General features: G+C 42.9%; 1 protein-coding gene across 3 annotated transcripts in view; it reads left to right on the plus strand.

The window, feature by feature from the left end:
- The window catches only part of nrxn3b (neurexin 3b), a 547,141-nt gene extending 541,197 nt beyond the window's left edge, over positions 1–5,944 (plus strand). For 2 of the 3 annotated variants that reach the window (XM_029706324.1, XM_029706412.1), the window contains one exon: positions 3,076–5,944. In XM_029706324.1, the coding sequence (XP_029562184.1) occupies positions 3,076–4,118 (1,043 nt within the window). In that variant the 3' untranslated portion in view covers positions 4,119–5,944. Of the gene's footprint in view, positions 1–1,044; positions 1,155–3,075 lie in introns of those variants that run through there. The other variant, XM_029706494.1, reaches the window with a different exon arrangement.
- Positions 5,945–15,371: the final 9,427 nt, after the last annotated feature.

Below are 15,371 nucleotides of genomic sequence, written 5' to 3' on the forward strand. Positions count from 1 at the left end.
GGTTTCTTCTTCCTCTCCGATGGTTGATGTCTGATAATACATTGTTCTTTGCCTGAAGCAATATGCCCTACAGGCCTTGATGCAATAACCTCTAGTCACCTTTAACCTCATCCTGACCCTCTGACCCCAGCTTGCTGTACTGTTATTGTATATTACTCTCCCTAAATGCAACTTACTTAAAGCACGCATTAACCATGAACCTAATAGTAAAAACAACTAAAATATCCTGTCTAATATTTACCTTACCTTTCTCTGAATTACATCCAGATTGCACGCCTGTTTTGTGTTTTAAAATGACTAACAACAGATATGTATTTCATAAAGAATTAACTAATAATAATGTTATTATTATTAGTTACTACATGAAGATGGTGACAACTTCCCCTACGAACTGTCCCTCTTCTCTATGTCTGCTTCAGTGTGTGCTTTCTGGTTGTTCATCTTTGATAGTGTGAGAATTTTAATGCTTTTAATTTCTTGCTTGCCAATTTGTATTTTTGTTTTATTTGTCTATTTGTACATATGTAAATATACATATGTGGATATCTATGTTAATTACTGAAATTGCTCAAAATGACCTTTTTAATAATCTGATAATTTCCATAGCAGTACTATTGATAGTGGTATGGTGAAGTATTCCTAATTAGGACATTTCTTCCTTTTTTACTAATGATTGGTTAACTATGGTTGAAATACACAGCTCTGATTGGCCACCCCAAACACATGACCAGTATACAATTTGACACTCACAATTTCATTGAGAAAAAAACTAGAAGAAAACTCAAAAATACAACTGTCCTCACGACTATTTGTTTCAACATGTTTCAAACCTGTTCTTACAGTGCTACATTTTTTTCCTGTTATTCAATTAGCAAATTTGGATTGCATTTGGACTATAATGAATTAATTGATTAATTCCGCATGGCAAAGAAAGAAGTTGCAGCTTAGGGTTTGTAAAAACTGTCAGTGTTGAAAGTGCTGTTCTCTTCTGTAGATGGGTATGTATATGCTCATGGGTTGTATGTCCCCATCCCTTCCTTACAGCCAAAAGCTCTAATGCCGCCCGGCCGCTTCGTACCACCTTTACATGGACATGGCAACTGATGTACACATTCACCCCCATCTATGTCATTTCCTACCTAGTATGTTCCTAGGTCCTCCCCCTTCTTACACTCCCCCCCCACTCCAAACCCCCTTTTACGTAGATGTTAAGATATGTACAGTCATCCATTAGTTCAAAACTAATGAACAACGAAGTTAAAGTTAAGCAAAAAAAGTTACAACAAAAAAAGTTTAATAATCAGACTGTAAATATTTATGGGAAAAGTTACATAAAAGGAGCTTTTCTCTCACAGCCAAGACTTATCTATAGATGTACAGTTTTCTTTTTTATGAAAAGAAATGACTATTTAAAAAATATATAATAATCCTGAACAGAATGGTGAAGATTATTTTTCATGTCATGATGTGTGGATGTGTGTTTTTCCTTCCCTGTACCATCCTGTCTAAAAGATAAATAACTAAAATGAATCAAAATTGTTAAAAAGAAACTAACCTAACTTGTCCAAAAACATTCTTACACAACTTTCTTTTGTACACTTTTTTCTTCCTGCCAAAATCATGCGGGCAATTTGTTGATGTAAGTTGACAAAACTGATGGTATACATTTCTTCTTTTTGAAAACAATTTTTCGTAGGCTCTTTATGATTTTTGAAGCAGAATTTATTTTACCTCTTTCTATGTAGTAATCCCTCTTTGGATAAATCTATTTGTGCATTTAGTTTGTGAATGTTAACAATGTTTGCTCTAACTCTCAGTTTGACAGTCTTAACTGTGTTTGCAATGCCTTACTTATTTTTTTATTTATTTACTTTTTTATTTTTATTAGAGATTTGCATCTTCTTTTAGTGCCCTGTTTGTGGTGAGCCTTTGCAGTGTACAAGCTAGCCACCTTGGCAAGAGGTTTATGCAGATTCAACTGACATCTGAATGTTACTTTCGTATGTTTTAGAAACCGCCCTAATAGTAAAATAATATAATAAAGGACAAGAAAAATGAATAGAAAGATAGATAGACTAGTCAAGAACAAACATAGTAACTGATACTGATAAAAGTGAGAAGTACATTCAGCTGTTGTTGTTGAACTGTCAGGTGACTTTGTGCCATTGTGGCAACTGTATATGAGCAGTCAAAAGGCAAGGGGTTAAGGCCTGTGGGGGAGCCTAGTGAACTCACCATAATCAAATGAGGAATGTAGGAATATTTAGCTCAGTTTCATTTCATTAGACCCTATCAATAGCTACAGAAAATAATGACAAGTTGAGACCGGTCTTTACACCTTAAAAGCACATGACAAGGCTGACCTCTATCTCCATTATTGTTATTTCCATTGGACAATAATACAATACGCTGTGGATTGTATGCAAATCGTCACTATATTTTTTATAATTTATTGCTTTATATTAGAAAAGCAGAAAAGTCAGTCTCTCAATTTATTATACACCTATCGGGGTATAAGCTTGAAAGGTATGATTAAAGTTAAGTTAGAAGTTATTTCTCAGTCCAATATTGTGTAGCTACTGTACATGTATCCAGACAGCCAGACATTAGCAACACTAGACCAGACATAATTAATATAGTTACAACCCTCTGGTGTGTAGGTCCCAGAGCTACAAAGCCAATACCAATAACTATATTTCTGTCTGTGAAAACTTTCACAAAATAGTACACTTGTTATTGAACATGAAACATAGGAGTTAGGTGTGGTAAAATGCCTGTTTGTTATTTTGGCTCACCCCTGAACATCCCTTACAGCCTTTTGATGCAATGTATACATTTTTATTGGCTATTTTTTAGTTTCAGTTCATGGTATTGTTTGGTTGGTTCTAGTTTCATTGAATTTGCACTGGTATAGTATTTTCCGTTTTGACTTATTTTAGTTTTTTTCTGTATTTTTATTTTAAAAAATTGTTCCGCTTTGCTTTTTATGTTTTATATAATTACTTTCCAGTGTTTGATTGAATAGCTAACGTCTTGCATTTCTTCTAACTTCTCTTTTCTTTTTCTGTTTTGCAGGAGGGGAGTTAGTCATCCCCATACTTGTAGAGGATCCCATAGACATCCCTCTTATTTCCCCCCGTTCCCCCATCATCCCCGTCCTCCCAACCCTCCGCCCCGTCCCCCCAACCCTCCGCCCCGTCCTCCCAACCCTCCGCCCCGTCCCCCCAACCCTCCGCCCCGTCCTCACCATTATCGAGACCACAAAAGAGTCCCTGCCAATGGCCACTGAGGTGGGGGTACCTTGCTTGTCGGACCGAGGCAGCGATGATTGTGATGATGGTCTTGATGGTGATTATGATGGCATGGTGATTTCGGGGTTTGGCTCTGGCGAAGCTTTCGACTCTAGCCTGCCCCCCACTGACGATGAAGATTTTTACACCACCTTCTCCCTGGTAACAGATAAGATCTTGACCACGTCGGCCTATGAAGGTGGCTACAAAGCTCTCGCGCCCAAGTGGGAGGCCAAGGACTTGAGGCCTAGTAAAGCCTCAGAGGTGGGTAGGACTACACCCACCCTGCCTCTACCCAACCTCGGGGGCACTGTAGCAGAGGCGTCATTCCCATCAGACGGCACGCTAGCCAAACTGCCCGCCGGGAAAATGGACAACCGCGAAGTGATCAAAGCCCTGCAGCCGGACATAGTCCTGCTGCCTCTACCCACTGTGTCCTTCGACCTGGATGGCACCAAGCCTCGTGGGCCCCTCATCACCTCACCCATGCTGCGTACGGTGCCTGCCGCGTTACCCACTGCACCAGTCGTGAGGCGGGTGCCCCCGGGGGCCTCTGAGGTGATACGAGAATCCAGCAGCACAACGGGAATGGTGGTTGGCATCGTCTCTGCCGCGGCACTCTGCATCCTCATCCTCCTCTACGCCATGTACAAGTACAGGAACAGGGACGAAGGCTCCTACCAGGTAGACGAGACACGGAATTACATCAGCAACTCGGCGCAGACCAACGGCACTGCGGTGAAAGACAAAGCACCCAGCGGGGGCAGTGGCGCCAAGGGATCCAGCGGCAAGAGACCGAAAGACAAGGACAAAGAATACTATGTATAAGGACAAAGAATACTATACATCAACCATTCCCAACAACAACAAAAAATAACTGTTTGGAGAAAATATGAATAAACACTTGACAGTACCATATTGGGAGCTGCAATTTAAAACGGAAAACAAATCCTCTCATAAGAACTCTAAGTGAATGAGTCCAAGTTGAACATTTTTCCAATGTACTGTGACCTAAAAGCACACTTACTATGGTAAGCATACAGAGAAACAGGCTGATAGGGACACTACTATAAGATACCTTGTGACGAGATGACTGAGCTCTGCCTGGAGACGTTGCCAGAGGTTTGGAAGTGTAAGATATTTTGGTGTTACATCGCTCCCAAGTGACTGTGAGAGATTTGTGATCCTTGGCGTAAACAACCTTGTCCATTGTAACCCTGTAAAATGACAAAACAAACAACCATCATTTCGGCCATTCGGAGCATGTAAGATGTATGTGACGTGGTGCTGGCATCTGTATAAGTGAGGGACCTGAAGATAAAAAAAAATGAGTCATTGCAGTTTGAAAGACAAAACATAATTAACATACAAATGGTATATTTCTATACCTAGTGTTGGATGAGGAAAGGTATGTGTGTGGTAGCTAAGGTGTCTTTTTTAAACCCACCTATGCGTTTTGAGGGATGAGACATTGTCAGGGCTGACCAGGCTATGCTCAATGAATAGTAGTACGGCAATGCATTTCAATTTATTTTTTCGCTTTTTTTACCCCTCTCTCAAAAATGGATTCGACTGCTATGCATGACGTCCTCGATCTAGATGGTATTCGACCATGTTGGAGGGGATGCACCAGTAAAAATGCAATGTTTTTTTAATTAGATATTTTACAGAACTCTAGATCCCTGATAGCATTTTTATTTCAGTTTTCCATAGACCACTGGTTCGGTTATTTGTTACATTCTGTTTGTGGAAGTAAAGTCATTATGTCTGTGGGGTTTTTGGTCAAATATTGAAAACAATGTGACTAAAGAAGACTTATCCAATGTGAAAAGTTTTGAATTTGTATCTGTTGTCACAGTCAACTGTGTCAAAACAAATATGTTTACATATTTTATTACATCATAGCCGTCGTATTTTGCAGGTCAATATTGTACATAACATTTTAGTTTCCGTTGGAGTTTTTTTTAGCATTGTACAGACATAATTTGAGCTGATTTCCTTTCTCGGTGTACTAAATGACAAAGATCTAACATTTTTTTCTGATGTTTGGTAAGACTGGAGATAGCGTACTTGTATTTTTTTGTAATCGAAAGGAGTAAAATATTATTAGGTTAGAAAATCTAGTCTTTCTGGATGGTGTTTCTAAAACGCATGAATATTTTACAACTGGAAGACATCAGATATCAGTCAAATAGAAAAATGCCCACCCTGATATTGTACTAGGGCCTCCTGATTCTGGATTACTTTGATTGTTTTTTTTGTTTTTTTTAAAATTTGAGATCAAACAGAGATTTTTGAGACCCAGTGCTGGCACCATACTAAGAATAAGATACAGGATGATGATGATATTTTTTACTGTGATGTCTATGTTCCTTACTTTCAGTTTTATTATTTTACATTTATGTTCCTCCCCTTATTGTGCAGTTTTCATTTGAAGTCTTCACATTTTTATGACAATTTGTGCTGGCAGTACATTTTTTTTTATTACTTAATTTATTTAGTTGTTTCTTGTTCATTTTGTATTCTAAGCAAATCTCAAGTACATTCAGTTTGATTTTGTGTTGTTATTACTGCTTTCAACCCATTACTTAACTGTGTTTTGCTCCTTTGACTCCAGGCAAATCCCAGCAATAAAATGTTCTTCCCAAAGTTTACAATGGTAGAGTACGTTTGGCTGTTTGTCATGTGGTGTGGATGTATGAAAGAGTATTGAAATGAATGGAAGTGGAAAATAGGGTAGATGAGTTTTTAGGAGTACATTAATCTGTAACAGAGTTAGGATTCAGGTCCTTAACCTCTGTCCAAAACTTGACTTCTATCATAAGACCATGAACCATAGACTCTTCTTATTTTAAAATTAATTAATTAAGAGTCTAAGCCAGAGATTCATACATGGAAAAACACAAAAAAATACATAAAAAGGACGTTTGTTTTAAAGTGTCTGACCTATATCTGAGAGATATAAGAAAGATCAGGAAATTATTTAAAAAAATTGTTACTCATATTTTACCCCTTTTTTTGGCATTAAACTACTTCCATATATACTTCCATTCATTTTTTAAACTGGCACCGGGCTACCTTCAGACAAGTGTTGTGAGGCCTGTGGGTGTCCTAGAGCAAAACAACCAACTTACAGTATGTGTTTGTGAAAGTCTCACCTTTCCATATTGGTGTGTAGCCAAACTTTTTGGACTCTACAGACAGAAGTTAGTAGATCGGCGGTACCGACTTCAGACGAGTCCCATGATACTCGTAAGAGCAAAACGGAGAACAGCATCATGTTCGTGAGTTTTTAGGCCAAACCGTTCAGAAGCTACAGACGTTTTTGAGGAAAGACCGATTTTCGGGACGTCTCATGTTCGGCCACCTTCCATTGCAGATACAGAAGGCCGGCATTGGTGGATGCAGTAGATTGAGGCACAGCCCATTCAAAAAAACTGATATCTCTAGTTTAAATAGACGGATTTAGCTGGGGATTTTTGTATTATGCTAATCAGATTTCCACGGAGGCACGGACATCGACTCTTTTTGCCAATTACATTACAATAACTTCCCATTAAAACGTCCAAAACATAATAGTTCATCTTTAGATTGATCTTCAGCTAATCTTTTTAACATGTCATGTATACACATTCATCTCTAATTCCTATTCACAGACAGAGTGTTAAACTCTCCTATACTCTCCACGCACAGCAGATTCTGAGAAGAGACCAGAATACGAGGAATGCTGTTAGGCCCCTCCATAGCCAGGTCTCTGTGGTAACAAATGCATGGAAGGAATGAGATTGATAGATTCTCGGCACCATATGGACAGGTTATGTCTCAGTGAATGACTGGCTGCTGCGCCTGCTTCCCAGACCTGTTGTTACACCATCCAATAGTTTGTGCAAATGGGCCACACAGTCCTGGTCATTACCTTGGAATTGCCCATTGATGGAATTTATCAGAGGGCTGTAAGGAGTATATTCAGCTAGCACAACGACTACATCATTAACTCATTCATCCTGGTCTAGCCAAGTTTTTTTCTTCTTCATTAAGACCTAAAAGTTATTTTACATTGTCAATGAGTGAGCTCCTAACGTGGTCTTTTTCCTCTCTAAGGGGACTTTTTAATAGGCCGATACTACTTCAGGTTGGTTGGGCTTAGTGAGGCAGCTAGCATTGGCTCTGTGAGAATCTACCTATGATGTATAGAAATCCATTAACAGCATATCAAATCAAACTTTATTTGCCACATGCGCCGAATACAAGTGTAGACTTTACCATGAAATGCTTACTTACAAGCCCTTAACCAATAGTGCAGTTCAAGAAGAAGAAAATTTTTACCAAGTAGGCTAAAATAAAAAGTAATAATAAAAAGTAACAAAATAAGAATAAGAATAACGAGGCTATATACAGGGGGCACCGGTACCGAGTCAGTGTGCAGGTAATCTGTACATGTAGGTGGGGGCGAAGTGACTATGCATAGGTAACAAACAAACAGCGAGCAGCAGCAGTGTATAAGGGAGGGAGGGTGTCAATGTAAATTGTCCGGTGGCGATTTTTATGAATTTTTCAGCAGTCTAATGACTTGGGGTAGAAGCTGTTGAGGGTCCTAGACTTGGCGCTCCGGTACCGCTTGCCGTGCGGTAGCAGAGAAAACACTTTATAACTTGGGTGACTGGAGTCTCTGACAATTTTATGAGCTTTCCTCTGAAACCGCCTGGTCCTGGATGGCAGGACGCTTGGCCCCAGTGATGTACTGGGCCGTTCGCACTACCCTCTGTAGCGCCTTACGGTCAGATGCCGAGCAGTTGCCATACCAGGCGGTGATGCAACCGGTCAGGATGCTCTCGATGGTGCAGCTGTAGAATCCTTTGAGGATCTGGGGGCCCATGCCAAATCTTTTCAGTCTCCTGAGGGGGAAAGGGTTTTGTTGTGCCCTCTTCACGACTGAATTGGTATGTTTGGACCATGATAGTTCTTTGGCAATGTGGACAACAAGGAACTTGAAACTCTCAACCCGCTCCACTACAGCCCCGTCGATGTTAATGGGGGGCCTGTTCGGCCCGCCTTTTCCTGTAGTCCACGATCAGCTCCATTGTCATGCTCACATTGACGGAGAGGTTGTTGTCCTGGCACCACACTGCCAGTTCTCTGACCTCCTCCCTGTAGGCCTAAGAATGGGTTTGACAGAGGACTGCACCCCTCAGTAGTCTTGTCTTCAACTGTCAGGCTGGATCATATTGTTGAGAAGGAAGAAGGCATCTCAGCCTCTCAGTTAAGTCAAGGCAGCCATTTTGTGGATTTTTGGTGGCTCAGTTGGTAAAAGCGTTGTGCTAGCAAGGATGTGGGTTCAATATCCCACATTGATCACATACCCCTACTAATAATGAATACACTCACTGTACTTTAAGTTCCTTTGGATAAAACTGTCTGGTTAACTGGTCTGGCATACCCAGTGCTGTGCCCTTCAAATGTGAGCTCAGGGCCATGCAATCCAACCCAGCGGGTGGTTAACTGTTGTGATTGACAGACTGTTTCCTATTTTAGTCAAATATGCAGAAATAGATTACATAAATTTGCCCAAACAGATTGGATAATTAATATCTTAATTGACAGAAAAAAAACTATTTACATTCGCTAATGGGTTTAAAAAACATTTTATAATAATAATTTACGACTGTGTAAACTCACTTGGCTCCCTGAATATGGAGGGATGTCCACACACCCTAAACTTTATTCTACTTTAAGATGTATCCTCTCTTCTCTTCTCTCCTCTCTTCCTCTCTCCTCGTTTCTCCTCTCTCCTCCTCTCTTCCTCTCCTCTCTCTTCTTCTCTCCTCGTTTCTCCTCTCTCCTCGTTTCTCCTCTCTCCTCCTCTCTTCCTCTCCTCTCTCTTCTTCTCTCCTCGTTTCTCCTCTCTCCTCGTTTCTCCTCTCCTCTCTTCTCCTCTCTTCTTCTCTCCTCGTTTCTCCTCTCTCCTCTCCTCTCCTTTCCTCTCTTCTCCTCTCTTCTTCTCTCCTCTCTTCTTCTCCTCTCCTCTCCTCTCTTCTTTCCTCTTCTTTTCTCCTCTCCTCTCTCCTTTTTTCTTCTCTCCTTTTTTCCTTCTCTCCTCTTTTCTCCTCTCTTTTCCAAATGTCAAAAGAAACACCAAATGAAACAAAGTAGTATGACAGCTTCACATATTAATACAAGTATTACAGATGATCATTGTGAATCTACAATAGAGCATGTTCAATGTCTTTCCACTACAGTCATACAGTAAAGGCATTCGTTCAAACCATTTGTGTTTTTATATATCCAAGAAGAAAGTTTTTTTTTCCAGAAGTGATACCTTGAATAAGGAAGAAGGTTTTTTTCACCCCCTGCATAGCAGTGTCCTGCACCATTCCGTCATAATCACCCAATAATCCCCAAAAAGCTGCTCTGTGGAAGATGATGATTGAACCTGACAAGTAGAATGAGTCGATATGACCTCAACACCTGGTTTAGAAAGGACAAGAGCACGCAATGTTCTGCAGCCAAACTACTGTACGGTACACTGCCAGATAGGGTACAGTGTGTGTGTGTGTGTGTGTGTGCGCTTGTGAGTGTATGGGGGTTCACTTTCACGTGTGTGTGTGTGTGCGCGCGCTTGTGCGTGTATGGGGGTTCACTTTCACGTGTGTGTGTGTGTGCGTGTGTGTGCGCACGCTTGTGCGTGTATGGGGGTTCACTTTCACGTGTGTGTGTGTGTGTGTGCGCGTTTGTTCACAAAATGAGATACCCCTCCATGGATCTATTTCCCTCCTGTCCCACTAAAGCAGTATGGGCTGTAACCACAGCTACTCACAGCAGGAAAATGATCCTGCAGCAACAGGAAATGTGAATTATTATGTGGATAATAATTAAAGGACATTTTTGAAGTGGTTGATGCATTTTTTGTTAGGAAAAATCAAGGCCTCGACTAAATCAGATCAATCAACACCCACATGGTTGATGTTTTGGCAGTGTCGGAGATGTAACTACGTTGGAGCTGTCAAATCTGTGTGCAGATGCTCTCGTGATCATCTTGACAAAGCCACACCCCTCTCAGTCACGTTAGAAGTTCAGAACAAGAAACTGTAGGCTATACGGAAATAATGACACTCAAATTGAAAAATCATTCAATGAAATAATGAGGATTTCTATCAGCCTAGTCGAGGTGTAGATTACATATCAAATTCCAGTGTTCCAAATTGTAAACAAGACTGCATGGGATTTCTCTTAATGTGACTCCATGCAGCCAATGGCAATGTCCACTTTAGGTATAATGCCTGGAGCCGCTTGTAGATTTGACAGTTCTAAAACAGTTCCAGCTATGCTGATGTCACTAACGCGGATCTGATTGAATAGAGCCCCAAGTCTGACATTTTAAAAAGGAAAAAAACTTTACAAGCCCTTTCAAACCTCAAATACACTACAAGCTTGCATTTCCTGCATATGTACTGTACTGTGTACTGGCTGGCTGGTGGTGTACTGGCTGGTGGTGTACTGGCTGGTGGTGTACTGTGTCCTAGCTGGCTGGTGGTGTACTGTGTACTGGCTGGTGGTGTACTGTGTCCTGGCTGGTGGTGTAATGTGTACTGGCTGGCTGGTGGTGTACTGTGTACTGGCTGGTGGTGTACTGTGTCCTGGCAGGCTGGTGGTTTACTGTGTAGTGGCTGGTGGTGTACTGTGTACTGGCTGGCTGGTGGTGTACTGTGTACTGGCTGGCTGGTGGTGTACTGTGTACTGGCTGGTGGTGTACTGTGTCCTGGCAGGCTGGTGGTTTACTGTGTAGTGGCTGGTGGTGTACTTTGAACTGGCTGGCTGGTGGTGTACTGGCTGGTGGTGTACTGGCTGGGTGGTGGTGCACTGTGTACTGGCTGGTGGTGTACTGTATAGTGGCTGGGTGGTGGTGTACTGTATAGTGGCTGGGTGGTGGTGCACTGTGTTGTGGCTGGCTGGTGGTGTACTGTGAACTGGCTGGCTGGTGGTGTACTGGCTGGTGGTGTAGTGGCTGGTGGTGTAGTGTGAACTGGCTGGCTGGTGGTGTACTGTATAGTGGCTGGCTGGTGGTGTAGTGGCTGGTGGTGTAGTGGCTGGCTGGTGGTGTAGTGGCGTACTGTGTACTGGCTGGTGGTATAGTGGCTGGCTGGTGGTGTAGTGGCTGGGTGGTGGTGCACTGGCTGGTGGTATAGTGGCTGGCTGGTGGTATAGTGGCTGGTTGGTGGTGCACTGGCTGGTGGTGTAGTGACTGGCTGGTGGTATAGTGACTGGCTGGTAGTGTAGTGGCTGGTGGTATAGTGGCTGGCTGGTGGTGTAGTGGCTGGCTGGTGGTGTACTGTATAGTGGCTGGCTGGTGGTGTAGTGGCTGGTGGTGTAGTGGCTGGCTGGTGGTGTAGTGGCTGGTGGTGTACTGTGTACTGGCTGGTGGTATAGTGGCCGGCTGGTGGTGTACTGTGTACTGGCTGGTGGTATAGTGGCTGGCTGGTGGTGTAGTGGCTGGTGGTATAGTGACTGGCTGGTGGTGTAGTGGCTGGTGGTATAGTGACTGGCTGGTGGTGTAGTGGCTGGCTCGTGGTGTAGTGACTGGTGGTATAGTGGCTGGCTGGTGGTGTAGTGACTGGCTGGTGGTATAGTGACTGGCTGGTGGTGTAGTGGCTGGCTGGTGGTGTAGTGACTGGTGGTATAGTGGCTGGCTGGTGGTGTAGTGACTGGCTGGTGGTATAGTGGCTGGCTGGTGGTGCACTGACTGGTGGTATAGTGGCCGGCTGGTGGTGTACTGTGCACTGGCTGGTGGTATAGTGGCTGGCTGGTGGTGTACTGTGCACTGGCTGGTGGTATAGTGGCTGGCTGGTGGTGTACTGTGTACTGGCTGGTGGTATAGTGGCTGGCTGGTGGTGTACTGTGCACTGGCTGGTGGTATATGGTGTAGTGGCTGGTGGTGTACTGTGTACTGGCTGGTGGTGTAGTGGCTGGTGGTGTACTGGCTGGTGGTATACGGTGTAGTGGCTGGTGGTATACGGTGTAGTGGCTGGTGGTATACGGTGTAGTGGCTGGTGGTGTAGTGGCTGGTGGTGCAGTGGCTGGTGGTGTAGTGGCTGGTGGTGTAGTGGCTGGTGGTGTAGTGGCTGGTGGTGTAGTGGCTGGTGGTATAGTGGCTGGTGGTGTACTGTGTAGTAAGTAGTGGACACAGTGCCATCTAGGTACGGAGTAGGGAATAACGTGCAGGTTTTGGAGCCCTGTTCTCTTACTCTGCAGAATTGATGCAGACTTCTTTGGGGCATTTATTTTTTTAGCAATATAATTCTAGTCAAACATCTGCACTAGTCTGAATAATGTCAAAAGTCGTCTGTATTAATATATAAAGCAGGAGGACGAAGTGAATGGTAATTAGACTATTTACAAAATTTCCCAAGCATATACAACACACTACTTGAGCTACAGCTATATAACATTAACAGACCTGAAATAACACACAAACAATCTGACTTCAGATTTCTGACAAACAGCGTTTGAGTGAAGGTGAGACCTAGAGTGAGTTTAAACGACCATGTCAGCCAGAATGAGATTGGTATTGCTGCTCCACTGTGCAGAAAGAGAGAGAGACAGGTAAAAAATGTGAAGCCCAGGGATTGACATGGGTGTGTTCTCGCTTGTGTGTATGTATGTGTGTGTGTGTGTGTGTGCATGTGATCTGCAGCCAAACTACCGTGCTATGTTCGTGTGTGGCTGACAGGCTGAGTTCAACCAAATGAAGCAATAAGCATTCCAGACCCAGCTTCAGTCTCCCAAGGCCCAACCTGGCCCACAGGCAGCCTCTGCTCAGACAGACAGACAGACAGACAGACAGACAGACAGACAGACAGACAGACAGACAGACAGATGGCATGGGGAAAGCAGGGCCCACGTACATACTGTAGCAGTGAGCTGCAGCCGGCATTAACTAGTCTCCTTAGGCAGGCGTTTGCCTTCCACAGTGTATCCAACGCTAAGGCATACACTGCTGTTGCCTAGAGTCGGGTATACGAGACGATACAGTAACCCACTCACTCACATGCGTCAGCATTGAATACAATACACTCCCAGCTCAGCCCTGCAGCCAGGGGGGCTTAAGGTAATGCAGCACAACAAGCCTGTCTGATATAGTGGGTTTGTAACGTAAGCCAAATAGGTCTGTTCTGATGGGAGCACTCCAGGCTGTACTATGCTGCAAAGGCTTACGCCAGCAGCACCATGACAGTATAACAGCCCAGGCTGTAATTCAGTACTATACGCCCTTTCAATATGTGATTCCAATGAGAGGCACCAAGTAACAACAACAGAGGGCTGGTGTATTTACAATTATATACTGGGTGGGTCGAGCACTGAATGCTGATTGGCTGACAGCCGTGGTATATTTTTACATTTTACCTTTATTTAACTAGGCAAGTCAGTTAAAATTAAGAACAAATTCTTATTTACAATGACGGCCTACCCCGACCAAACCCGGACGACGCTGGGCCAATTGTGCGCCGCCCTATGGGACTCCCAATCACGGCTGGATGTAATACAGCCTTCACATATCAGGCTGTATATCAGACCGTATACCACAGGTATGACAAAACATTTAAGGCACCTCAGGGGTTTGTGGTATATAGCCAATATACCACAGCTAAGGGCTGTATCCAGGCATTCCGCATTGCGTTGTGCATAAGAACAGCCCTCAGCCATGGTATATTGGCCATATAACACACCTCCTCAGGTCTTAATGCTTAAATGGCCCGTTTGGCGCTGCAGTATGCTATGGAGCTTGGCTTAGTGGAGTCCTGCAATGCTATGGCCCAATTTTGTGTATATGTGGGTATGCATTACAGTATGTGTGTGTATGTGTTTCAGTGTATGTGTGCACACTACAGTGTGTGTGCATTTCAGTGTATGTCTGTATTCACACGGGTGCGTGTTTTTGTGTGTGCATACATTACAGTGTGTGTGCGTTTGTGTGTGTGTTTGTGTTCACTGTCAGTCACTAGCTGGCAGTGTTAAAGACTCTGGTGTATAATCATTCAGGACGACACAGCTGTAATGACCTCGTTATTCAGGACGACACAGCTGTAATGACATCGTCATTCAGGGCAATACAGCTGTAATGACCTCATCATTCAGGACAACACAGCTGTAATGACCTCATCATTCAGGGCAATACAGCTGTAATGACCTCATCATTCAGGACAACACAGCTGTAATGACCTCATCGTTCAGGACAACACAGCTGTAATGACCTCATCGTTCAGGACGACACAGCTGTAATGACCTCATCGTTCAGGACAACACAGCTGTAATGACCTCATCATTCAGGACAACACAGCTGTAATGACCTCATCATTCAGGACAACACAGCTGTAATGACCTCATCATTCAGGACAACACAGCTGTAATGACCTCATCATTCAGGACAACACCGCTGTAATGATATGATCTCTGTTCACTCTGATTTAATGGAGAGAAAGAAGAACCTTCAATAATTAATTCGGAATTGATTTGAATGCATCCCTGTTTTGAATATCCTTTAATTTAATTAATAGAATTTACTGTCAGTTAGCTTAGCTCTGACCAGATAGGTGTTTGTTTTTCACACATATGCAAATGAAGACTACTTACTCTGCAGTCAACTATTTAACATAAGGTGTCTGGGAAAGACAAATTACAGGAAAAGTCAGTCAGATTCTTTCACAACAAAACAAAATGACCTACCGACTTGCTTGAATTACCTTTACTGTAGCTGCTTAAAATAACAAAAATGAATTTACACTGAACAAAAATATAAATGCAACACGCAACAATTTAAGATTTTACTTAGCTACAGTTCATATCAGGAAATCTGTCAAATGAAATAAATTCATTAGGCCCTAATCTATCGATTTCACATGACTGGGAATACATATATGCTTCTGTTGGTCACAGATACCTTTAAAGAAAGGTAGGGTCATGGATCAGAAAACCAGTCAGTATCTGGTGTAACCATTTTCCTCATGCAGTGTGACACATCTCCTTCGCATAGAGTTGATCAGGCTGTTGATTGTGGCCTGTGGAATGTTGTCCCGCTCCTCTTCAATG

The sequence above is a fragment of the Salmo trutta genome, chromosome 1 (genome assembly GCF_901001165.1).
Source record: "Salmo trutta chromosome 1, fSalTru1.1, whole genome shotgun sequence".
Taxonomy (NCBI): Eukaryota; Metazoa; Chordata; class Actinopteri; order Salmoniformes; family Salmonidae; genus Salmo; species Salmo trutta.